A 24,740-nucleotide genomic window follows, 5' to 3' on the forward strand; every position below is an offset into this window, starting at 1 on the left:
GACTCAAGTGAACCATTTGCCAGTCAGTTATTGCTGGATCTTATTCTAAACAAGCATAGTGTTGTTTAAGTGGTGTTGCATCGTCATTACACAATTACTTGCTTTAACTGAGTAGAATCATTACTATTCCCCAACGTGTTCCACTTTGGCAACACATTTAATTTGCAGATACATTCCAACCCTCCAAAAAACAAAACAAAACAAAACAAAAAAAGATGTCATTTAGGGATTTAGGCTGGTATTTATGCCTCTAGCATTTATGGCTGATAATGTGGTAAATTCGCCCCAACTTTGTTTGATGTGGGGGGAAAAAAAGCCAAAACAGAGCTTGATTATTTACAAAATCTATGGTATGTGTGATAGTGCAAGAAATAAACAGAACCACAGAAGCCAGAATGGATGAATATATACTATATAACAAACAGAATAAAGAATAGATTGGTAATGTAAATATCTGTATTGAAGCAAATGTCTGTTATTTATTTCTCTTGTTTTCAGCTTAGGAGTGGCCCTGTCCAGAGGTCATGGCAAATATTTCTTCAGAGGAAATATCTCTGCTGAAGAAGGTAATTGTAGATTTAAAGAGACTCTGTTCACTATGATTTACTTAATAGATTATAATAAATGTGTGCCTACATGCGTTAAAAACATGTTCGCCATTGGCCAATGAAGTTTGAGCATCTATTAGACAAGGTTAACGGAGGTCGATCGGAACAAAACTCAGTGGGCCTATTTGACTCATGGCCCTAAAGGTCTGTGAGAAATTTGAAAGATATCAGCCACTAAGGGGCGCTAAACACCTCTGTAATCATGTGGCGTTTCTCTTATACAAATATCATGTGTTAGATCCCCTCATTCTGAACGACTATGCCTTAAGAGCCACTGCCGTCAATCAAATCGTACAAAAATTATTCAAGAGTATTTAAAAAATATAAATATTTTGCAAACTATTCCTAGATTTTTCACCCAGTCATAACAAAACCACTGCAATACAATTCTCTGGACTGTCTAGGTCAATAATTCTCCAAAAAAAAAAAAAAAAAGAAGGTAAATAAATAAGTAAAAGTTGAACTTTACACTTTGGTTAGCTATAAACAGGGTTATTTACTAAATGGGCATGGCCAAATATACCCAAAAGCCAATAAATCCTGAATGAAAGCTCAAAACATCACTAATCTAGGTAAGCATATGTGACAGATGATTCTATGCAAGCATGCAAAGATTTATGGAGATCGGACCATAGGTGGTGCTATAACAGCAATAAATGTTAATAAACATTATATTTCTGTGGTAAATTACCTGCAATTGATTTAGCTGGTTACAGCCATGTTGAAGAATACACAGTGTCTTTTTCCTGATGTGCTTAAATGCCCTAAAATGCTTGAACCCCGATAATCGCTGCTGGCACCTATGTTTATTATCATTAATTAAACATGATAAATACAGAGAAACCTCTCATTTCAGAAGACCAGGCTTAGGCTGCGGTTGAAGGTTTAAACATTCTTATCCACCAAACATTTCTTACTGATTTTAAGCCTAGGTTAGGTGTGCAGATCTGATTCTTTGTTAGGAATTAGTATTGATGTTCCTCATCAACAGATATTGCTAATCAAGGTCCATGTTCTGCTTGGCTAAATCATGTCATATAATCTGAAGCAGCATTAAGCAACAGCATGATGGGTGTTTCTTCTGTTTCAGGACTACATGATTTGGAGCACCCGGATGTTGTATTAGCGAATGAATGGTACAGTAGTATCTTAAGATGTTTTATTCAGTGACTTTAAAGTACCTTTTTGAGGAGTCTGCAGAATGATGTTTGCATGTGTGTGACCGATTGGTTTGACTTTTCAGGACATACTGTAACACAGAGGAACATCCAGAACACAATTTTCTAACTCAGATTGATGCCATCAAGCTCCATTTTAATGGAGAACCACATCTGAAGTGTAAGTTGAATACACATACACACTAGCATTTGTTTTGATGACTCTGATTTGTTGTCCAACAACCAACCAACAAACAAACAAATAAACAAAACAAAAACAAGATAAATAAATGAAATAATAATCATTTATTTTTCTAAACACAACAGCAACACATTTGGATGAAGTTTCATGTGGGGCAGCAACTCTTTAAAAGTTATATTATATAGTATATTATAATAAAACATGGAAGATATTAGAGCATAATTTGTATGTGCGTATGATGTATTATTTGGTTAGTATCTTAATTTTGGTAGGTGATAAGAATCTGATCCAGGAGGTTCTGTTTGATGCTGTGGTCACAGCACCACTGGAAGCGTACTGGACCAGCCTCGCGCTCTCAATAAATCAGAGTAAGAACAGTACATACTTTTAAAATAAATTTCAAGACATACTCTGCATGTTATTCCAAAAATATCTTTATAATATTTCATCACAATGTAATATATTGCCTGGCTTCTGAAAGTTCAAATAAATATTAACCAAAAGGCTTTTTTTTTTTTTTTCTCCCCAGAATTCCAGAATTTTTTGTTATGCACTTTATCATTCATTATGTGTTTTCTGTGGTTCTCTTTGTTCTGGTAGAAATTCTGATAAAGGGGTGGAGATAGCTTACCTCGGCACTCGAACTGGACTAACACGCCTCAACCTTTTTGTGATGCCAGACCAACTGACCAATCAGTTAGCAATTTTTACCTCCTATGACGGAGTTCATATTACAGTCTAAATGCAGTAGAGCAGTAGTACAACAGTAACTGATGTGTAATAAATGCTTGGCAAGAGACTGTAAATGCCAGTGTTGGTGGAGTAACTTATGATACAAAGTTTAGTTGTATTTAGTATAAATTAATCAGTCGAATTTAAAGCTGTTTCCTTGAGAATGAAACTTATTCACAAACCATCATTGTTTTTGTCCCAGACAACTACAGCTATATAAAATTATATTATCCTCTATATTGTAAATTATATCTTCTGCTATTTATATATTTAAGATGTTACTCCTTTGAGTGTAGTTAGCTCATTTTTCTTAGTAACTGGTAGTTCTTCCCTGAAAGAAGGGTAAAATTTGTAGTTGACACTATGGGATCTCCACCCTTGAGTGGTCTCTAAAACCGTACAACATTTCAGTGCAGATGTTGACTGACAATCCACTCCATATTTGAGTGTCACCAGACTCTTCTTCTCCTTCTTCTGCCCCATCAGGGAAACAAGGTTATGTTAATGTTGAAAGTTTAATCCCTTTACATTCACTTACTTTAATGCTGTCATTAGCTAAGGGAACTGTATGCCCACCACACTGTGCCACGACCAACACATAAAACAGTGTGATTTTAGCCTTCAGGGTAATTACAAGTACTAAGGAGGGTTCTTGTAGTGTTAACTCCCCACTGGCTGCTCACATCTGAAAAAGCTCTGAGAGCCAAAAGAACCCCAAACAGCTCAAGGCAATTTATGTGGCACTGAACTAGGCTCCTGTTCAAGGGCTGGGATCCAGTAGGACAGTGTGGATCTAATTAACGGGCCATCCTAGGTGTATATAACTTTCTTCTGTCAGACTGATCTGAGTTATATTAAAAATGATAATGGCTTTATAAAGGCAGTGAATGAGTGTTGAAAATTTGAAGTCAGTAGCTGGTGCTACTGCTATGGTGGGTGCATCCATCCATCATAAAAAGTAGCCTACACCACACAGCTCTGGGAAAATATCCATATTTAAAAGAAAAACATCCATATTTAAAACTTTATAAACTGTAATCTCTAGCTTTCGCTAACTGTCATATGCACGTTCATGACAGCATTTCTGCACATTCCAGCAGAAATATATTTTGTGTTAGGTCAGAAATATATTGTGTGTTACCTGTATCAGCAGTGTGGTAGCCTACACCAATCAGGATGATATATATCGTCTACATATATCCTGCCTGAAAAGACCATAAACCTTTAATCTTCACATCTGCAGTAATAATTCATTTACAGACATGAATCCCAAAAACTAATCAAGTCCAGACAAATCATGACTTTTCACTTTACATCTATCTTTGACAAGGCATAAGATTTAATCTCAAACATAACACTACACCTAGTGGGATTTTTTGCAGGACTTAAAGTGGATTTTAAGTCCAGCCTTACAGCTAGGTGTACATCCAGCTGGTGCAACTGGCTCCAGGTGCCAAATGCTGGACAACTGTTCTACAAGGCTCCCCAGCCTGATGCATCTATTGTGACAGCCTTGCACCTGACCACCAATCTAACACTACTCCCTCCAGGTAGAATGAAATGGCTAGCTTGGCGATACAGTGGCACATCACCAGAAAACATGAAAAACTGCTTTGCCACATGTAATGAGGAACTCTGAAGTTCACCCAGTATTGGAGGGGCCTAATGCACAACAGCCTTGAAAGGGTGATGTGCCATAATGTCCATCAAGCACAACATCTGCTGAAACATTTACAATGGAAGAGCTACAGTGCTGTCATGCATGCACTCATGGTTAGTTCAGTTTCGTTCCTTAGAATTCTGAAATGCCTGGTAGTCCAAATGCAGAACAGGCCCATCTCTGTGCTTACACACCAGCTTAATTGAAAAACAAATGAATTAATCATCTAGTTAGTTCAGAATTTAAACACTGCTCAGCCTCAGCTGAGCTAGGACAGCATTTATACACCTGGTGAAAGTGGAAATGAGCCATTATTGATCAGAGTCATCATGTGGAGACTTCCTCAGTGTCCTATCCAAGGCCCTAAAGTCCAAAATGGACTGAAGTTTTTCTGATGATGAGGGTGAATTGGTTTTGTTATACAGGCTTCAGTGTGTCGCACTTGAGTTCTCATAGTGTCAGCAACTAATAAAGCATTGATATGACTGACTGAAAAGGGAACAACTTCTTTAAATAGTAGCTTGTCTGTGAACTTTTTTTATTAACCATAGTAGTATTGTAGCTAGACTATGTGCCATAATAGCTTCCCCAACACTGGCTACAAAACAAACTGCTGTTTCAAGTAATTTGTGTCACCAGAACACTACAATAAATGTTATCCAAAAATAAACATAGCCTGATCTTCTAGCATGTCAAATATTATTAGTTTATTATTTGTTTTCTAGCAGCCTGTAATAATGAGCATTGTGTGTGGTGTGTGTTGTAAGAGACTTCCTGACAGGAGAAGATAAGGAGGTGGTGTTCAGTGCTGATCATTTTCCTCTGTGGTACAAGCGGGCTGCTGAACAGGTGCCTGGCACCTTTATCTACTCTCTTCCTTTCGGCACAGGTGATTATAAACACAAAACAGCCAGTTTTATTACAGCAGTAATCCATTCATGCATTACACCATGATCGAACCAGGCACAATGTGTTGAGTCATTTCTTTGTCTACACACTATGTGAACCTGCTGTGACAATCAAACAATCACAAGTCATGACACAATGAATAGACATTAATGTTGAAGGAAGACATTAATGTTAAAGGAATAGTTCCACCAAAAATGAAAACTGTCATTCACTCACTCTCATTTTGTACCCATTGCTGCTGTGTAGTTGTTTCCCCTTCTGTTCTCCAGTAGTTTTCTTTTGGAATGATGAGCTAAAAGCATCTACTTTAATGACAGTAGAAACATCCCAGGTTACGTATGTAACCATGGTTCCCCAAGGGAACGAGACGCTGCGTCAAAATGCTCAGTCCAATGGAGCAACGGGACAACGGGACATCATGGGTGGGGTGACGTGGAGACCAGGAAGCATAAATTCCGTGTGCTGTGTGTAAGCCGGTAGCTTGTGTTAGAGAAGCAAGCGTAGCAGGGATGGCGGAAGTATAGCAATGAGATGCAGCATCTCGTTCCCTTGGGGGACCATGGTTACGTACGTAACCTGGGACATTCCCCCCTTCGGGAACTCGAACCATGCCGAAACGCTAGGAGAATGAGATGCCCATGCTGCCAGACTTTCAAAATCCCTGCCTAGTGTGTATCACTGTGCACAGCTAGGGCAAGAGAATAGAGGAGCCAGGAGTGGCATGAATGTCGAGGCTGTAGAACCTCACGAAAGTGAGTGGCATAGGCCTTGGAGGCTGCCACGAGAAGGCCTTGGAGGCCGCCATATTCCAGGTGAAGTGAGCCTTGACCCCCAAACAGAGAGGGGGGGGGCGGGGTCAGAGGACCCCAATCACCACATTGCAAAAGCTACACCCGGCCAGAGGCCCCAGCGCACCTCAAAGGAAACATGTAACCAGGGGGTCATTTCCCACTGATTGACCACCAAGAGGGGAGTGAAAGGCAGCTATGGCCGCCACGTACACCTTCAAGGTGGAGTGGGTCAACCCTGCGGCGAACGGGGCCTGCAGGAACTCCAGCACTGTACTAACTGGGCAGTGAACTGGGTCGAGCTGGCAGTTGCCACACCAGGAAGTGAAGAATCTCTACTTCCAGGTGTAGAGTTTCCTTGTTGAGGGAGCTCTGGATTGGAGGATGGTCTAAACGACCTCAATTAAGAGACTGGAGGCTATGAGTTATGCCCCCTCAGGGGCCACATCCACAGCTTCCACATCTCCCTCGAGGAGAACCCTTTGGTCCTGAGCCACCACTGCAGGGGTCTCATGTACAGTAGGCCAAAAGGTATTACGTTGGGCACAGCTGCCATCAGACCCAACAGTTTCTGGAACTGTTTGACAGTGAGTGACTGGCCTATTTTGACTCTCTTGACTGAGGTGAGGATCGACTCGATCCGAGCAGGAGACAGACGTGCTTGCATCATGGTTGAGTCCCACACCACAGCCAGATAAGCCATGAAATCTCAGAGGAGCCAGAGCAGCATCCACACACTTGGTGAAAGTGTGGGGTGAGAGTGCAAGGCTGGACGGAAGAACCTGATACTGGTACGCTTCGCCCCCAAAGTGAACCTCTGTGTTGAAGAAGGATGGAAATGTGGAGGTATGCATCCCTCAGATCTGTCGTAACAGACCAGTCCTCAGTACAGATCTGAGACACGACGCAGCATACTGAACCTGAGGCACATGACAGCACGGTTCAGCTGACGCAGATCTAGAACGCAACCTCTCCCCATCTTTCTTTGGAACAGTGCAGTGAAGTACCGGCTGTAGAACCTGGACCACCTCAGTGGCTCCTTCCTCAAGAAGGTGTACTTCTTGTTCCATAACCAGAACCTGCTCGGGGCCCACCAGTGTGGGAAAACCCATGGGTGGAGGCGGCACAAGAACCAAACTGGATTCTGTAGCCCTCTCTACAGTGTACAGGACCCATTGAGATGCGTTCGGCAGATGCTGCCAGACGGTCTACTAAGGCCACTTACGACCACTCACCAACCGGTAAGAGTGGCATCTGCCGTTAGCATTAAGTGACAACAACGAGTCCCCAACACCGGGCCCTGAGATTGTAAGCAAGGCTTTCTCCACATGTCTAAGGCATGTAGGCAGCGCCGCGTGACCTTGATCATGCAAAGTGGGGGAAAAACCCCTTGGTTCTGAGTCACCACTGCAGGGGTCTCATGTACAGCAGGCCAAAAGGTATACCACGCCCAGATAAGTGGTTATCTGTAATGGAAAAGGCACACTTTTCCCAGCGTTTAGTCGCAACCCCAGTTCTTTCATATGGGCGAGGACGACATCTTGATGCCGAGCCAGTAGCTGCTGAGAATGAGCTAATATCAACAAAAAGTCAATATTGTTCAGTATGCAGATGCCCTGAAGTCACAGCTGAGCCAGAGCAGCATCCACACACTTATTGAAAGTACGGGGTGAGAGTGCAGTAAATGGCCACTCTACAGAGGCTACTCCTGCCCAGCAGCCTATGTCAGTGTGCCCACACATCAACCTCCTCGGAGGAAGAGAGGTGTAGCACCATGCTCTCAAATGGGGGAAGAAAATGCAAGCGTGCTTCCGAACCAAGAGAGCACAGTAAATAAATTTAATTCCTTAGAATTAAAAGGGAACATTATGAATGGTTGTGGACATAGTGACACTCTCAAATAAAAGCTGTGGAAACTAGCACAAAAAAAACAGAGTGACACGAACACACACACAGAGCACTTGTTGAAAGGACAGAAGCTACCGGCTTACTCACCGCACATGCTTTTATGCTTCCTGGTCTCCACGTCACCTTGCCCGTGATATCTCGTTGCTACATTGGACTGATTACACACGTGTTTCAGAGCGTGGTCACACTGAGGGCGTTCCCCTAGCGTTTCAACGCAGCTTGAGTTCCCGAAGGGGAAAAAACAATTAGTTGAGTCAACTTAAAGTCATTTGGAAATAAAGGTAAAGGTAGCTGGGTAACAAATTATTTGAAGTTGGCTCAACAAATTGTGTGGTTTTTTTTTATTTATTTATTTATTTTTTATACAGTGTAGTTCAGATCCAAGTGTAAAGAAGATTTAATCCAGAACAAAAACAAAAACAGACAGAGAGGTTGCAGGATTAATGTGAATCATTTATAAGAGGCAAGACAAATGAGAGAAGGCAGTGTTCAAAGACAGAAAATAATTATTACTGCATAAAAACACTAATTCACAGTCGACTAAACATGGTGAATACTCTACAGGTGTTTATTAGCATCAGCAGGGGATGGTTGGAGCTGTTCTCAGTATGTCACAGTGAAGGTTTCCATTACACTAGACTTTAAGCATGCAGACTTACACTGGAGCCCACAATGAACATTGACAACAAGTGTCATGCTCTAGGTCAGGGTTCTATATCTAGATATACTTGGGGACAGTAGTCAGGTCTCCATTGAGGGCCTGTTAAAACAAATGTGCTACAAGTGTTTTTCTAATTATACATTTTTAAATATATGCATTTACTGTTATAGTCCTACCGTTGTTTGTCATGGTGCATGTAGCAATAGACTATGTATGTTTTGAGGGTGGAAGTGGATACCCTAAGAGGGCCCAGAGATTTATTGCAGCATTTGTAGTTGGACTAAATCGTAGTGATTTTTGATTTTAAGTGATACTTGCAACATGCTGTCTTTCAGAATGATAGTTTACTCCTGTGTAGACTTGATTAACTTGCCTACCACATAACTAGCCTAAATAGCTCCATCACATATTTTATTTTGCTCTCTGAAACACATATTATTGCATGGACTGATCTTTTCAGATAGACCTCCATCTTCTCCACCTCAAACCAAGAATGCTGCGCTGCATAGTTAGTAAAGTAATGATGTGTGAGATTGCATTCTTTGAGACTGATTCGTTAGGAAGAAATAAAGGATTATTTAACATTCGTCTTGACTGAACACTAAAAATGCAGTATTTACAGAATATTCATGGATGCCAGTTACTAGTTTTACAGCATTTTTTACAGTAGTAGTTCTGCAGTTTATTCAAATTAAACAGCAACTGTATCCAACTTCTCCCCAACGAGTCCACTGGCTTTTAAATTATGGGTGACATTGCCAATTTGAAGAAATTCCACTCAAAAAGACTGAACAAGATCAATTCAATTAAAGATGTTGCAAACAGTCCTGCCCATTTGACTGAATAAACTCTAAATTTTCTGTCAGACAAAAAATCTAGTACAAACTCACTTTTCAGTTTGGTGTGTTCTTTTTCTCCCCATTTTCATTTTCTTATTGTTTCTCTCTGTTTCTGTGGAAAAGACAACAAATACTGCACTCTTGTGGAAGAAGTATGACAAATTCACTGGAATGCACTGCATGATGTTTTCACATGGGTGCTTTAAAACCTTATTTTCTAGCCTTTTTCACTTCTAATCTGCAGTATTTCTTGAATGCTTCTAAAGCAGGGACATATAATTTGTTACCTGTCAAAATGACAGACAGAATCCATTAGTGTTCCAGATAAGGACAGAACGATTTCAACAATTATGTTACATAATATAGACTTACAGATATTACTGCAATAATATTTAACAGTTGTTGGTTGATGTGGATATTGTTAAAATGTTGGAAAATTAAGTCAGCGCTTAAGATTAGTAGAGCACAAAAAACACACAGCTGCACATTAAAATAGAAAGTGTTGGCCTGGTCTCCTCTATGCTATTTGTTTTAAATGAACTGTATCTCTGTTTCAGGCTCTGAGAATAAGAGTGTGGTTTTGGCCAGTAGCGCCATTCATTTGTTGGATGAGAGAGAGTCGCCCATCGCTGCAGGTACCACACTTGCCTTCTAACCGTACATGAATATCACCTTCTTATTTTACAGAATCTTGTGGTTGTTTTTGTGTAGTGTAAGTGAATAGACATAAAAGAGAAACACTAGACAAACAGTAGGAATGGATAAAAGGAAATAGAACAATGCAGAGAGAAAATTAAAAAGTGTCTGCTTGAACATAAGCCTGGAGGAGCACTCACACACACACACACACAAGTACGCTCATGCACAAATGATTCATGTTATTTATAACTGACAGCGAAATGAAGTAGAACAGACAGATTTTCACTCTCTACTGCGCATGATTCATTGTTTTGGAGCGGACATACACACAACTAAAATCAAGTTCTGTACAGTATTATATGTTTATTTTGTATCATTTAAATTTGATGTATGTTATACATCTTTCATTTTTATGTTTTTAATGCTAATCAATAATGCACATATATATTTAATAACATTTTTTTTCATACAAGCACATAGACATATACACAGATATATGACAAATTGAGCTTTCTGGCTCAATGTGTTGGTTTATTTGTTCTGAAAAGAATATTTATATATATGTATGTATATATGTATATATATATAGATAGATATAGATATATATATATATATATATATATAGATATAGATATATATTTATAATGTCCATACAGTGCTTCAGATGTGATACTGCTCAGTTTCACATGTGTATTGCAGCACACACTAATGCAGCCTGACATGCTGATGACCGAACACTCTTGTGTAACCGGGGTATTTGTATGCGAATGTGTGTGCGTGTCCTTGATGTGTTTTAAAGGCCAGTTTACAGGATTTCTATCTATAATCACAACTTGAATGTGATTTGTGCTTGATGACAGCCATAGCATTAAATTAATATCAAATTAAATAGTTCCAGTGTGTGGGTGTGGCGTATGAATGTGCCACTTTTCCCTGTAGTTCATTTCAAATGGTCCTATAGTGTGACCAATGTATTTTTAAGAGTATGAATATTCAGTATACTTTTTAAAACACTTTTATCTTAAAGACTGTTTTGTGATCATAAAAAAAGAATTAACACAATGTTGTTTAAAATTATTTTACATTTTTAGCATGTGTAGCATGTACAATATATTTTGTGAACTAACAAGTTCTTGCTTAGCTGTGTGCTCTGATGTTATATAACATACATAGATCGTTTCTGACAGATCAACCCTTTATGTGCATGTTTATGTAATCTTGTATAATCCATCATAAGCCATCTGTATCACTATTTCATTCTTGTCATCTCATTTCTCAAGAGCTCAGAATCTCTTTATTCACTGTTTGTATCTGTATATTTACACGGCTGAATTACAAAAAAATATTCATAGAACACATTAAAACACACTGACATTAGGATCTGTCTATATGACCTAATTATGAACTTATAGGAATTCATCATAACTTATATTTTATAATTAAAGATCACAAATTATGCCACAGACTGTAAATAAAACCCTTCAAACAGGTATAGTTTCAGTATGTGAGTACTGATTTTTACCAGCTACCAGTGTAATCTCTAATTTCTGTATCACAGGCGGAAATGCAATAATTGTATTACCCTCAGCCATTCACGCACCTTTGTCCCCTGTTTAAGGAGAAACAGGTGAAACAGGGTAGATTAAAAACATACATTTGATATGTTCATATTAATCTTTGGTCTAACTAAAGCTTATTGCGTTATCCATAGAGCTGCATTAGTGTAAACAGCAGTAGTGGAGTATATTGTGACAAGGAAGACAGGCCATTTTTTTGCCTTCGAAAATTTTGAAATCTGTAGTAGACCACAAACTGTGAGGTGACTACACTTTGGCGGCATTGTGTTGGACAATTAAAAATTATGATTTAGTCCTGGCAAGATGAGCTTTTAATAAAACTTGGCTGTTTGTGCAGTAGAAAGGTGTGGGTTTTTTTCGTTACATGACTACAGAAAACAGGGTAAAATAGCTCATTTTTGGCAAAAAGGTAGGGAGACTTTAGCACCCATAATGCACTAGGCGCAGGTAACATGGAAAAAAGTACATGTACACATTGCTAATTTACATATACTACCAATACAAAACTGGTTGAAAATCTACAAACCTGTCCTATAAAACAGAATATCTATTTGGCTTGACAGAGAGCCAACTGCCTTTTTGCCAAAAAGTATCAGCTATTGTTTTTAGACTAGAACATGAATGTGCATTTGTTTGATCAGCCTGAAATATACAGTTTTTCTAGCCTAATTCATGGACAGAGATTTATGTCTTTTCCTTTTCAGGTAGGAGCTGTATTTGCATAATTAGAAAATAGCTGCCCCAGGGCAATTGCCAATATGGCTGCCAAGTACATTGACTTGCCTTAAAAGGAACCTTGTAAATACAAAACAGTATGTGGATACTTTGGAGTGAATCCTTGGTGTGTATTTGTGCTTCATGTGCTTCATGTGATGCCGATATTCACATCACTCCAGAGGTTACTTGTCCTCCTCTCTGTCGATGTTTTTCTGCTCTTCTCCCAAACCCGACTCTTTCGCTTTCATCTTCAGCTCCCTTTGATACTTGGCATTAATTGCTGCATATGCACATCCGTAGACAGCTGCTGCCAACATCATCAAACACACAATTCCACAAACCACTCCTGTGATGACCACTGTGGCTATGGCGTGTCTGTAGTTTACAGGTCGGGATCTCTGCTTGGCCTCACACTCGGGGAGTACTGCTTCTCCCGAGTGGCTGAAATCACTCCCGGATGGTGATCTGGGGCTTGGATGGAGCTGTCCGCTGAGCATGCGGTGTTTGTTGTCCAGGTAATGGATGTTGGCGAACAGGTAGCTGTAGCTGGTGATCATGCAAGAGTGGAAAAGCTCATAGGGAATGTGCCGGAGGTCCCGCTCCAGCATGAGATGAGGCTGGACGCATGTGACGCTGTCCACTGTTCCACCTAAAAACAAAAGAAATGAAGCTGAAATGGCTAACAGATGGAAGTCATCTTCGCTATATGGCTTAATCCTGGGTTATCGTTCTTCTAAAGCCTGCTTTTAACCCTGGATAGAGAAACATTTTACATGTAATTTATAAGTGCTCTTAGTGCCACTTTTTACCTGGGGAATGTAAAGTCTGGAACGTCATTTTATGAAAACCCAGGATTAATTGTTAATACCCTGAGAAAATTATGAGCAGTGTACTGTAAAACGTGAAACACAATCATCTCAGGTTAAGAATGACGCAGGGTTACCTAGTGTAAAAAGCCCTTATGTAAAGCTCAGGACTGGTAACCAGCTTTTTCTGTCCCTGTGTGGAGCAAGTTATGAACCAAAATTTTGAGTTTTCAAAAGTTTGTCAAAACTGCGCAAAACAGTGTATAGAGTGCTTTAGCAGAATTTCTCGTGTATTAAGTATATATTCATGGTGAAAGTCATGGAAATTATTTCCACCATCGCAGTCATGAGCGAATGAACATATTTACTAGCAGAATATGTGTATTAAATGTCATTTTGTGTGATAACGTCTCGGTTACATCTGTAACCCTCGTTCCCCGAAGGAGGGAACGGAGACGCCACAATCCTGATCTGCATTACGTAGTTGAGGAACAGATGCTGACAGGCAAGCGTGTCAAGGCAAGTAAAGCTCAACACGTAACCTTCCCAGTGCCCTGTAAGACAAATAATGGTCCCACCAGGGGTGCCAGGTATCTGAAGCAACTGTCAGTTAGGGCTAATGGACAATAAGCCTGGATCTTTATCGCAACCAAGGGTAGTCAGGGCTTTGATATGGCTTCTTTGTGTCCAAAGGCCAAAATTACAAAACTCGTCTAATGCAAATAAAAATACACAGGCCTTTTCTTACTGTCTAATGTAAATGAAAATAATCCATGTTCAGCAAAAAATTATAAATTAAACAGTGGGTCACCCCATGCTTCAATATTTCAAATAAACTCGCAACAGCAGTTTAAAAGAGACATGCAAGATTGATGCAAAAAAATGTTCCATGATCTGCCGACTAGAGGGGAAATCCATGGAGCTCTAACAGGTGTGGCCCAAATCTGGAGCCTGCTACCGGTTGCTAGCTTCATACGTCAGCTGATCAGCCAATCCAACTGTGAGCTACGTGATTAACTCATTCACACCTAGTTGGAAAAAACGGCACTGGCAGAGTGCAAGACAGGACACTCAAGCTTAACTTTACAAATGGCATAACATAAGCCCATTTCAGATGGTAATTGTTTCTCATGGGGACATAAGCAATTTCAACATTTACCGAATCCAGAATGTCTGTGTTTTTCTCTCACTGTTGTCGTAAAATTCCCAGGCCGAATTACTTACTGTTTTCTGACAGACATCCAGGTTGTGTGCTAATTTAATTGCTGTCCGAATCCATCTCTGGGCTTACAAGAAGACTTTCTTTTTGACCACAGCTGAACATGTACACTAACTGTTGTGCTTCATTGTAATTTGCATGCACATTTATTACTGAAATGCTGTAAAGTATTTAGAAGAACAATACTTCATAACTGGTCCACCACAGTGACTGGAAGATGTTAAGAACAAAAAAAAAAAAAAGCATGTAAACATTTGAAATAGTCATTATCATGGCAGTATGAAATATAGATTTACAATATTTATTATATATTACATACATAAAAATCTAAACCAAGCAGCTTTGGTTGCCTTACTAAATAATGATGCTAATTAACATTTTTAATGACATCCATCATTTTAAGAGATAGCTAAAATGCAGAAGATTCTAGATCTATTTTCCTATTTTTAAACAGGATATTTAAATAACGAAATAATAAAAAGGATATTATTAAATATGAATTTATTCTTATTATTCCAAGTATATGACATTATATTTACAGTAGAAAATCATGCAACTGGCCACATGAGCAGTTTGTTCCCATGTTCGTAGGATCACAGAACTCACTGTGAATAAATCTGAATCCAGGAGTTTTATTACTGAGGGGCTATGCAAATGTATTTTTACAGACGTCCACATGAGAAACAATTACCGCCTGAACAGTGCTATAGATTTTTTTTCTCTGTGATAGAAAATAAGAAATTGCTCTAATTTTGCTTTTGGTAATAACATATAATAATAACAATATAAATATGCATATATATTTCAGCAGAATTGTCATAATTCTTATCTGAATTCTTGATTTGTAATAAGTAATTTTTAGTATAAATAATAATAAAGTGTTATTTATTTATTTATTTACTTATTTTTGGAATGAGCACTATTGTGGATTTGACCATTTTGTTACCTTTGAAGGCAAATGTCTCCAACCATAGTTTGAGTCCTATCAGATGACAGTCACATCTCCAAGGATTGCCCTTCAGCTGCAGAACTTTAAGATTTCCAAGAGCCTCCAGGTGTATACGGTCCAGCTTTGTTAGACGATTGTACTGGAGTGACAGATGGGTCAGAATGTGGAAACTGTCAGCAAGAGCTCCTGGTAGACCACCTATGGTGTTAAAGGACAAGTCCAATATGGTTAGATTCCTTATTGAAACCAGAAGCCGTCGATCCACTTCCCGGATAGAGTTATTGGCCAAGCTGAGGACCTTTAAGCTTCTAAGTCCCAAAAGGGCACTGGGGGAAAGTGTTGTGATTGAATTGTTTGCTAGGTCCAGAATTTGAAGTTGTGGTGTCTCTCGAAAGGACATGGAGCCCAGGCCTCGGAGATGGTTATTTTGGAGATACAGCTCCAGGGTGTCTTGATGAAGTTTACGTGGAATATCATATAATCCTCGTCCTCGGCAGTCCACCACTTTGGTGTGGGTGTCACACGAGCACTCCTTGGGGCAAGAGGAGACTGTCTGGAGTAATAACAGGCTTGATAATGCAAAGACCACACCTGGTGAAGAGATGGAAAAATGGAGTAAATGACCACTGCATTCATTTGGTCTTGATTCTCTGCTATCTGTTGTTCTTCATGTAGCTGCTAACCTACTCTGTAATGTGTAGTCCCATTTAGAGGTCTAGTAATCCTGAATTGGTTACTGAATCTGTTTAAAGTGGGATATATAGTACATTTAACTTTACACACATGCAGTACACTCACGTAAAGCAATGTATAATGCATAACATATCTCAACTGCTTTCATTGCTTTTATCATTGCAAAATGTATGAATATGATAAACATATGAATGTTTATTTATTATATGACACAAATTTTGTAATATTTGTCCAAATTTAAAGCTGAAGCTTTAAATTTTTTATGAGAAAAATTTTATGAGAAAAAAGCTTTAAAGGACATTTTACATTTATTTATTGTGGAGGAATATTGTAACGTGGGGTTTGGGTTTTGTTTCAGGTTCATGTTTCATTGTCTTTTATTTTGTATTTGATTCATGCTGTTTGTGTCTTGCTTCCCTTGCCCTCTTGCATTCCTGCCATTGGTTTCCTTGTTCTATGTGTCATGTTCTCATTGGTTGGATTAGTTATGTGTCATGTTCTCATTGGTTGATTTGTGTCATGTGACCTTCATTGTTTGCTATAAGTAACCCTCATGTAGCCATTGTTCCTGGTCATGTATTGATGTTGTAACCTGCTGTTGGTGAGTCTGTGTTTCTAGTCAAGTTTGTTCCAAGTCAAGTCTTTGTTTGGATTATGTTTGAATATTGGATTGCACTGTAAATAAACTGTGCTTGGGTTCTTCCACATCTCGCCTTCATTTGACTGATCGTTACAGAATACACAACTGCTATCATGAACCCAGCAGTATCTCACCTCCTCTGCCTTCATCAAGGTGACGGGGCTATATGTGAAGGTCTTTTGTAGCTTGTGTCATCTTGTGGAATTTAATGACATTGCCCTAAAAGGCATTTTTTGTAATGGACTTAAAGACTGTGAAAATGATCTAATGCCAAACAGCAACAGCTCTACTACCCTAGAGCAATATATTGACTTTTGCGTAATTGCTGAGTGGCTCATCATGACTGCCACGTCAACATCTGCTCATGTCACGTCTGCTGCTCCAAGTCCCACTCATGCCATGTCTGCTGCTTCAGGGCCTGCTCACATCATGTCTGCTGCTTCAGGGCCTGCTAACGTCATGCCTGCCAAGTCAGCGCCTGTTAACATCACACCTGCTAACATCAAGCCTGCCAAGCCAGCACCTGCTAACGTCACGCCTGCCAAGCCAGGACCTGCTCATACCATGCCTGTTAATCCTGAACCTGTTCACGTCAGGCCTGTTCACAAGATGGCCGCCATGCCTGAGCCTCACCATGTCATGGCTCTGACCAAAATTTCCTCAAAGGATTGCTGGTGCAGAGCTTGGGCCAGGACAGAAAGGACTGATTGTCAGTGCAGGCTACAGGCATCCCAGTGACTTCAGCGCTCTCAAGCGGTAGCCATCCTGAGTGTGTGGGCTGCACGCTGCACTCCAAAGGACTTGTCTGTCCATGAGTCTGCTCCAGAGGCCTCTCCTGTCCACGAGTCTGCGCTAGAGCCCTTTCCTGTCCACGAGTCTGCGCCAGAGGCCTCGCCTGTCCACAAGTCTGCACCAGAGGCCTCTCCTGTCCACCAGTCTGCGCCAGATGCCTCTTTTGTCCACGAGTCTGTGCCAGAGGCCTCTTCTGTCCATGAGTCTGTGCCAAAGGCCTCATCTGTCCACAAGTCTGCGCCAGAGGCCTCTCCTGTCCACGAGTCTGCGCCAGTGTCTCCAGAGGTGGCGGCTCTTGCTGCAGAACCTCCTGAGGAGGCGGCGGCGTCCACTACAAAACCCCCTTCCACTGCAGAAGTGGGCGCTCCCAATTCATGAACTCACAGTCTGCCCTATCACAGCCAAGAAGGCCGTTCTTCATCTCGGTGTGCTCCATATATGCCTACCCTGCCATGGCTCCCTGCTCTGCCTGCTCCGCTATGGTGGACTTCTGCTCCACAGCATTACTGTTTGGCTTCACGGTCCAGGCCCACCTCTGCTCCATGATCCAGGCCTGCCACTGCTCCATGGCTCAGGACCTCCATTGTTTCACTGTCTGCTACTGCTTCATGGTCCAGGCCCACCATGTCTCTACTGCCAAGGTCTGCCATTGCCCCATGATCTTAGTCCTGTTCCTCTGCATGGGCCTGGCCCTCCGTCCCCCTGGGAAATTTTAAAGTAAGTCAATTTTTGTTTTGGAAGTGGCCTTCTGCTTTAAACATACCATCTAGCCATTGTTTAAAAAAAACAAACTTTGAACCCCCGATCCCAACAACTTATCCAACCCGGTTCCCTTAGAAGGAGAACAAGATGCTGCGTCTTGGTGTTGATGCTATGGAGAACAGCATCAGCATGACTGGTGTCTTAAGTACGTTTAAACGCACGCCAGTATTCATAGGCAGACAATCCACAACGTCACACAGAGAATGCCCGCGAGTATAAAGTATAAGTTCCTGAATTATGTCATCAGCTCTTTTGTCTAAGGCAAGCCTAAGGCATGACAGCATTTTATTTTATTATATAAATATGCCGTCTTCCTGGACTTCTTCACCTTGGCATGAAGATCTGGAAGAAGTGGAAGGCTATGGCCTTCGATTATGGCCATGTATTGGGCCATTACGTCCAATAATTGCCCACATGTGGGGCTGACAGAAGGAGAGGGCCATTGATCATTGTCTCCTCCTAAATAGATTAAAAATTATCTAGGTTAGCATAAACAATGCAAATTAGAGTGTCCTTAATAGTCACAGTTCCCATGATCTGAGTGCCAGAAGGCTCCATTCTGAGTCCGATTTTATTTTCTTCACACACTCTTCATTTCATTTTTAAGCATCACAAGGTTTCATAACATGTTTTGGGAGATGAAATATAGGCTAATCTCCCTTCAAAATTTGGTATAAATTCATAGACTTCTCTCTTAGTTTACTTAAAGCTGCAGTCCATAAGTTTTGCCTCTTTGTCACCATCTCTGTTTGAAAACCTGCAATTGCAGTTATTTGCGTAATTATCTTCCTTGTGAGTGTTGTGCATCGGCACAGTTTTCAGCGCGGATGAATCTTTTGATGTGTGGCTGTTAGTCACCACACTGGTGTGGATCCTGTACTTAGGAATCACAGATTCTAGTCTAGTACGTCTTGGAATATATCACCCAAATAAGAATTTTGGTAACACTTTATTTTATGGTTTCTTAGCTAGTTGCTTATTAGCATGCATATTATTAGAATATTATCTATTTATCAGTACTAATTAAGCACATATTAATGCCTTATTCTACATGACCTTATTCTACATCCCTAATCCTATACCTAAACTTAACAACTACCTTACTAACTATTATAAGCAGCAAATTAGAAATTTATTGAGGGAAAAATCTTAGTTACTAGTGAATAAATGTTCCCTATTCTAAAGTGTTACCAGAATTTTCACCGGATATTGTCATCTGAACACGTAAGTAACAAGTGTGACACTATTGTTCTGACCAACTGAGGAAAAAAGCATTACAGTAAATCGCACTACCAGTGGTGATTAAATTAAATAACAATTGCGTATTTTTCACAAATGTATTGTTCGATTTGCAATTTATTCTTCATTAGAACTAGTTCTCTTTCAAATACAAATCTTGTGTAACCCCACGTAGGCTATCTGTAATCAGATGCACATTTAAAACCGGAATGTAATTTAATTTCAGCCACATGTGTTTCATAAACACATAATACTTTCTGGATTACAATCCATCATCACAGCTGCTGTGAGAAAAGGATATAAATGATCCATATGTAATCTAATATAGCAATATAGCCTACTAGTCGGGATTCCTTCTTTATGTTTACAGAAGTGATGTAATGACGCCGCGGCATTGTAAGTCGAGCTAAAGTAATGCAATACTTTTGAACACAGCAGCTTTAAGGGAAATTAAGGGTTGAATGGAAAAATGAAAACACCATTTTGGTACTGGCACCATGGCTTTGAAGCAGTTTATCCTTTTCTGTCAGATATTTGTAACGATCAGTCCACTGAAGGCGAGATGTGGATGAACCCAAGCGCAGTTTATTTACAGTGAAATCCAATATCCAAACAGAGACTTGACTTGAACAAACTTGACATTAACAGACTTGACTTGGCATGGCATGGCATGAACAGACTCGACTAGAAACACAGACTCACCACTCAACTTCAATTTAAAACAGCAATATTTAGTAGGCAGCTAATGACGAAAGAGTCCGCTTCGGAGGCGAAACAGTGCCCATCTTTGAACAGCTTAGTTCTGTACATATTTAAACAACAAGATAACAAAAAAAGATATCTAGCAGCTTAAAAGGAAACAGAGGCTGAAATTTAGAAAATCGGACAAGTGGTTGTAAAATATGAAATGACTTGAAACAGGTGCAATTTGTACTTTGATTTTAGTGATTTTGTTTATAAAAAGCCACAGAACTACTCACCAGAACTACTCACTCATCTGCTCACTAACTCCAAACTTGGATGAGGGCTAGCTGCTATGAGAGGGTTGAATACAGAGTTTAAAATGGAAAAGACTGTGAGATTTTTTTGGAGATTAGGTAAAAAATGTATTTTGACCTTTGCAGAAAAATGGCTTCCTTGTACTGATGCATGCTATTTTGCAGAAGTTGATATCATCCTTGCAGTGATAACAACATCGTCCTGAGGGTTATCACCAGGTTATGAAGTTTATAGTGAAATTTTTATATGCAGAAATAGAGAGTGAGATAAAGAGTTTATTTCTGTCATGACAACTCTTATAGAGATTAACATGTTAATAGACATGGGAATATTAATGTATTTGGTCTTAGTGGAATAGATCTGCTACACTGCTGCTGCTGTGGCAGAGCAAGTACAGAGACTTCCTACTGCCAATACATTCACAGACATGCTGCTGTGAACATGTAAGTGGTGATGTTTTGGATGTCAGGTATGACATGCAATCTCAGATCATCAGCACTGATCCCTGCTATACAATGTCTGTGCAGTCACTAAGCCCATATTTAATGCTATATGCATATAGTCAGATAAGCTTAGAATAAAAATATATTAAATGAAAGTATACAAATTAAAATAATTCAAATTGTTTGTTCCCTCATTTGAATTTTTTAAAATGTATGTCTTTTTTTTGGCTTTAGCTGGTGCATTTATTAAACAGTTTAATGAACTTTTACTACAATGCTAATGCCTCTAGAGTAACCTGAAGCTACTTTATTTAAGGGCACATAAATGTGATGTTCATCATTGTGGAGTTTACTAAATAAGAATGTTTTTAAAGCCCCAACCCTAGTCATAAAATCTCACTGTTGGGTGAGAACCAACAAGCACTTGTATTTTGCTTCCCTTCTTTTACAGATATAACATTTGTGCAGTGTTTGGAGTGGATTTGTTCACTGACCTGAAGGGTTGCTAAATTAAGGACACAAACATCAGACTAATGAGAACAGGGCTGTCCTCCCTCCATATTTTCAACCATATTGAAATTGTATGTATGTGTGTGTGGTGTGTGTGTACAGACAGACAGACAGACAGATAGATAGATAGATACATACATAGATTCATATGAAATCACAATAAAATTTTATTTGGGGTGAATTATTATTTTAAACAACAGCTAGTATTATGTTAATCTGCAGATTCTCTAGTACAGTTCGATGTACCAATTACTCAAGTTTCACCTAAGAAAAAAAACTATGTGTGTCTAAACTAATCAAAGACGAGGATCGTAGCACTGCTTTGCACTTTTACAAAAATGTGAACATGCTGTTTGGCTTTTTTTGTTGTAGAAAAATTATTTTACCTTTAATTTTAAAATTAACACATTTGAAATTAAAAATGTAAATAAATAAATGAATAAATAATGCATGTACATATAAAATTTGAACTAATGTTTTTAGTGAATTGATAATGAATTGAATTGATGTAAGTTGATGTAAAGCTAATAATTACTTAGAAAATCACATTAAAATAAACAAATGAGACTGCACACTTTTATCAAAATAAGAGTGAAATAGGTATAAATCTTACAATATTGTGATAGTAACTCAAAGTTTATGATTTAAAAAAAGTAGATCTAAAAGTGTGTTGCGCTGTGTGTTTCAGAGTGATGAGTGACACTGTGTTCATGTACAAAATGCAGCTGATAATATCATGTTTTCAAAGCAGCTTGGCTGACAGTAAATGCTGCTTCTCCCCATCTCTGCAAGTGCTGTGAGTTTAATGTGCATTTTGGAATAAGTTGCGTTATGTTCACTTTATTTACATTCATATTCGCATAGTTGACAACGTTTTTGTGGACAGAAGTTTACAGCATTTCACAAATTTTTTTTTGCAGAAATAAAATCTCAGAAATGTTAAAAACTGAATGTTTGAAATACCCAAAACATTATAACATAAATATTTGCACTGTAATTTGTAGTGTTAATTGCTTCTTGTAAAGAACTCTTAAACATAAGAGTTATCTGTTTACAGGATTTCAAACGTCATGTGACCATTACCCACCAAGTGAACCATGGGACTTTAAGTATTTTATGTCTAAAGGGTTCATCTGACAAAAACATTTGGTAATCTGTGGTTTAGTCAGTGAATTCTTTTGAGCTTTGCTTCCCTTCACTACGTAGAAACTAAAAGGAAAAAAAAAAACTCTTTAACACACATAGATTGTCTGAACAGTTCGTCATGCCAGTGATTATTTTTGTTGTTAAGTAGACCAGTAATGCAAAGATTATATCTCTCGTTTCATTTTTGAAAATATCTCTGTTGTGTAAACTCACCTGCCATGGTTTCTAGAATGTTCCTCCTGTCAGCGTGTCCAGGGTTAGTCCAGCATGTCTGATCAGATTAAAGCTCACAATCCCAGTAATAAGAACTTGTTACTGGACGACAGTCCTTTTCTTCTTCTGTGCCTCTTTCTATCTCTTTTTCGTTCTCTGTATATGTGCATATATGCAAATACCTTCATGTTTTGCTCTGTATCATCTTCACATCCATTGCCTCATACATACCCACACACAAATAAAAACACACTCTCATTGTCAAGGGCCACTCTCTCTCTCTCTCTTACACACACACACACAGTGTTGTGTTGAACTGCTCTGACATCACTGAGTGTCCGCAGGCAGAGAACTGGCAGAGCATGCCCTAGCATTTCTCTCGTTTCCCTCACACACACACACACACATGCACACGCACATGCCTAAAGCTCCTTCACCAGCTCACGCGGTGTTGCTCACATGCACACTGCCTTCAGAAAGCACTGACCTCCTTTGCATTTCCAAATGTTATGCTGTGTGCACTGTCTTTAAGAAGCTATCACACCCTTCAGTGTTTCGACTAAAGACTAAAGAACAGTTTAGACTAAAGAACAGACAACAATTTGGTGATGTTTATTTACTATTATATTAATTGAAGTCCGGACTCATTTTTGCTGTGTGCTCTGGGCCTAAAAAGCTCAAATGTAGTGTCATCATGCTGGACACTACATGTTGACTTTTGAGTGCTCATCCACCACCCATCACCACATGCTGGTATTCTTTAAGTAGGTAGACCAGAAAATCAACCACAAAAAGACCATGCTGGTCCAGCTGTTAAACTAGAACCAAACCAACACTGGCCAGCATTAACCAGTCTGGACCAGCATAGAACATCACAACAGCAGTGCAAACGACAGCACTTCTCTTCCAATAGGTCTCAAGTTTTGTCACATGGTTTCTAGAAAGCTGCAGGCATGAGAAGAGTTTTTCTTATAATATAGCTGTAAAGTTTCTATTATTTATTCATTTTATTATTATTATTTTAACTCTTCTGTCATTGTTGTGTTGCTTGTGTCAGTATGGCCTGGTCTTAGCAGTGTTTCTAATGTGCCTCAGCCAAGGGTTCCTCAACTTAGGAGTCCAAGTAATAAACCATTGCCCTCCTTTCACCCACTGCTCTCCTGCTTTCCTCTGATTTCTGTTGTTAGTTTTTTTTGTCATTCCTTGCTTAGCTATTTAAATGTTCTCTAAGGCTTATGGCAAAACTTTTTTGGTGTGTCATGTTTAATGTTCTCTAAGTTGCTGTAATTTACAGATGATTGTTATTGATATTTTAGTTACTCTTCTTTGTAGACCTCACTCTCATTCTGATACCAGACTGACCTTTCCATGACTTCCCTGTCTCATTTTTTTATATTAACGGAAAGTTTCTGGCAACATACAGTAAACTACACTTGATAGGTCTGATATGAGCTCTCATGTATTTTTAGATATTACTCTGTAGGCAGATCTGAGATCATTTGTGCTATAACTGTTACACTGACATTTGCATTAGATGTGCAGGTGGAAATTGGTGTGTGTGTATGTTTTTATGTGACTGTTCTGACCTTGTGGTCAGTCTGTCATGTATTCACATTTTTGAAGGTATTAGTAGGAGTTTTACATTAAAACAGTCATAATTTTGAAATAAATGGGTGTTTTCTACCCTGTTTTTGATTCTCTAGTTTGAACATGATTTTTTTTAGAGCAGAACTCATGCAGAACTGAAGCGATTGACAGATCATATAAAAGGAGTGTTCTTTTATTTTGACAGAATGGCTGACTACATGAGTCATTACATGTCAAAATATCTTTTATCATGGATCAGACCTTAGAATTCGCATATTTGTGGTAGTACTAAAAGTGTGTTTGCACAATTAGGAACCCCTCGCTGGTCATGGCATGGCAAGTTCA

At 39.3% G+C, this 24,740-nt stretch overlaps 2 protein-coding genes across 2 annotated transcripts in view; one reads left to right on the forward strand and one right to left on the reverse strand.

The window, feature by feature from the left end:
* The window catches only part of cacna2d3a (calcium channel, voltage-dependent, alpha 2/delta subunit 3a), a 170,475-nt gene that overhangs the window by 130,133 nt on the left and 15,602 nt on the right, over positions 1-24,740 (forward strand). Inside the window, 8 exon segments of the mRNA XM_051117795.1 lie at positions 499-566; positions 1,699-1,744; positions 1,852-1,946; positions 2,240-2,316; positions 2,319-2,335; positions 2,568-2,663; positions 5,127-5,248; positions 10,022-10,099. Coding sequence (XP_050973752.1) covers positions 499-566; positions 1,699-1,744; positions 1,852-1,946; positions 2,240-2,316; positions 2,319-2,335; positions 2,568-2,663; positions 5,127-5,248; positions 10,022-10,099 — 599 coding nt within the window.
* Positions 10,294-23,135, reverse strand: LOC127170036 (leucine-rich repeat and transmembrane domain-containing protein 1). Its single transcript, XM_051117786.1, has 3 exons — positions 22,809-23,135; positions 15,369-15,962; positions 10,294-13,046 (listed from the first exon to the last, which is right to left on the reverse strand). The coding sequence occupies exons 1-3, from the start codon at positions 22,813-22,815 to the stop codon at positions 12,580-12,582; spliced, it is 1,068 nt and encodes a 355-aa protein (XP_050973743.1). The 5' UTR covers positions 22,816-23,135; the 3' UTR covers positions 10,294-12,579.

The sequence above is a fragment of the Labeo rohita genome, chromosome 8, assembly GCF_022985175.1.
Source record: "Labeo rohita strain BAU-BD-2019 chromosome 8, IGBB_LRoh.1.0, whole genome shotgun sequence".
NCBI classification, from domain to species: Eukaryota; Metazoa; Chordata; class Actinopteri; order Cypriniformes; family Cyprinidae; genus Labeo; species Labeo rohita.

Coding starts and splice junctions, on each gene's coding strand:
- LOC127170036 (XM_051117786.1), bottom strand. Junction 13,047..15,368: donor GGAGACATTTGCCTTCAAAG/GTAACAAAATGG, acceptor TTTTGTTTTTAG/GTGGAACAGTGGACAGCGTC.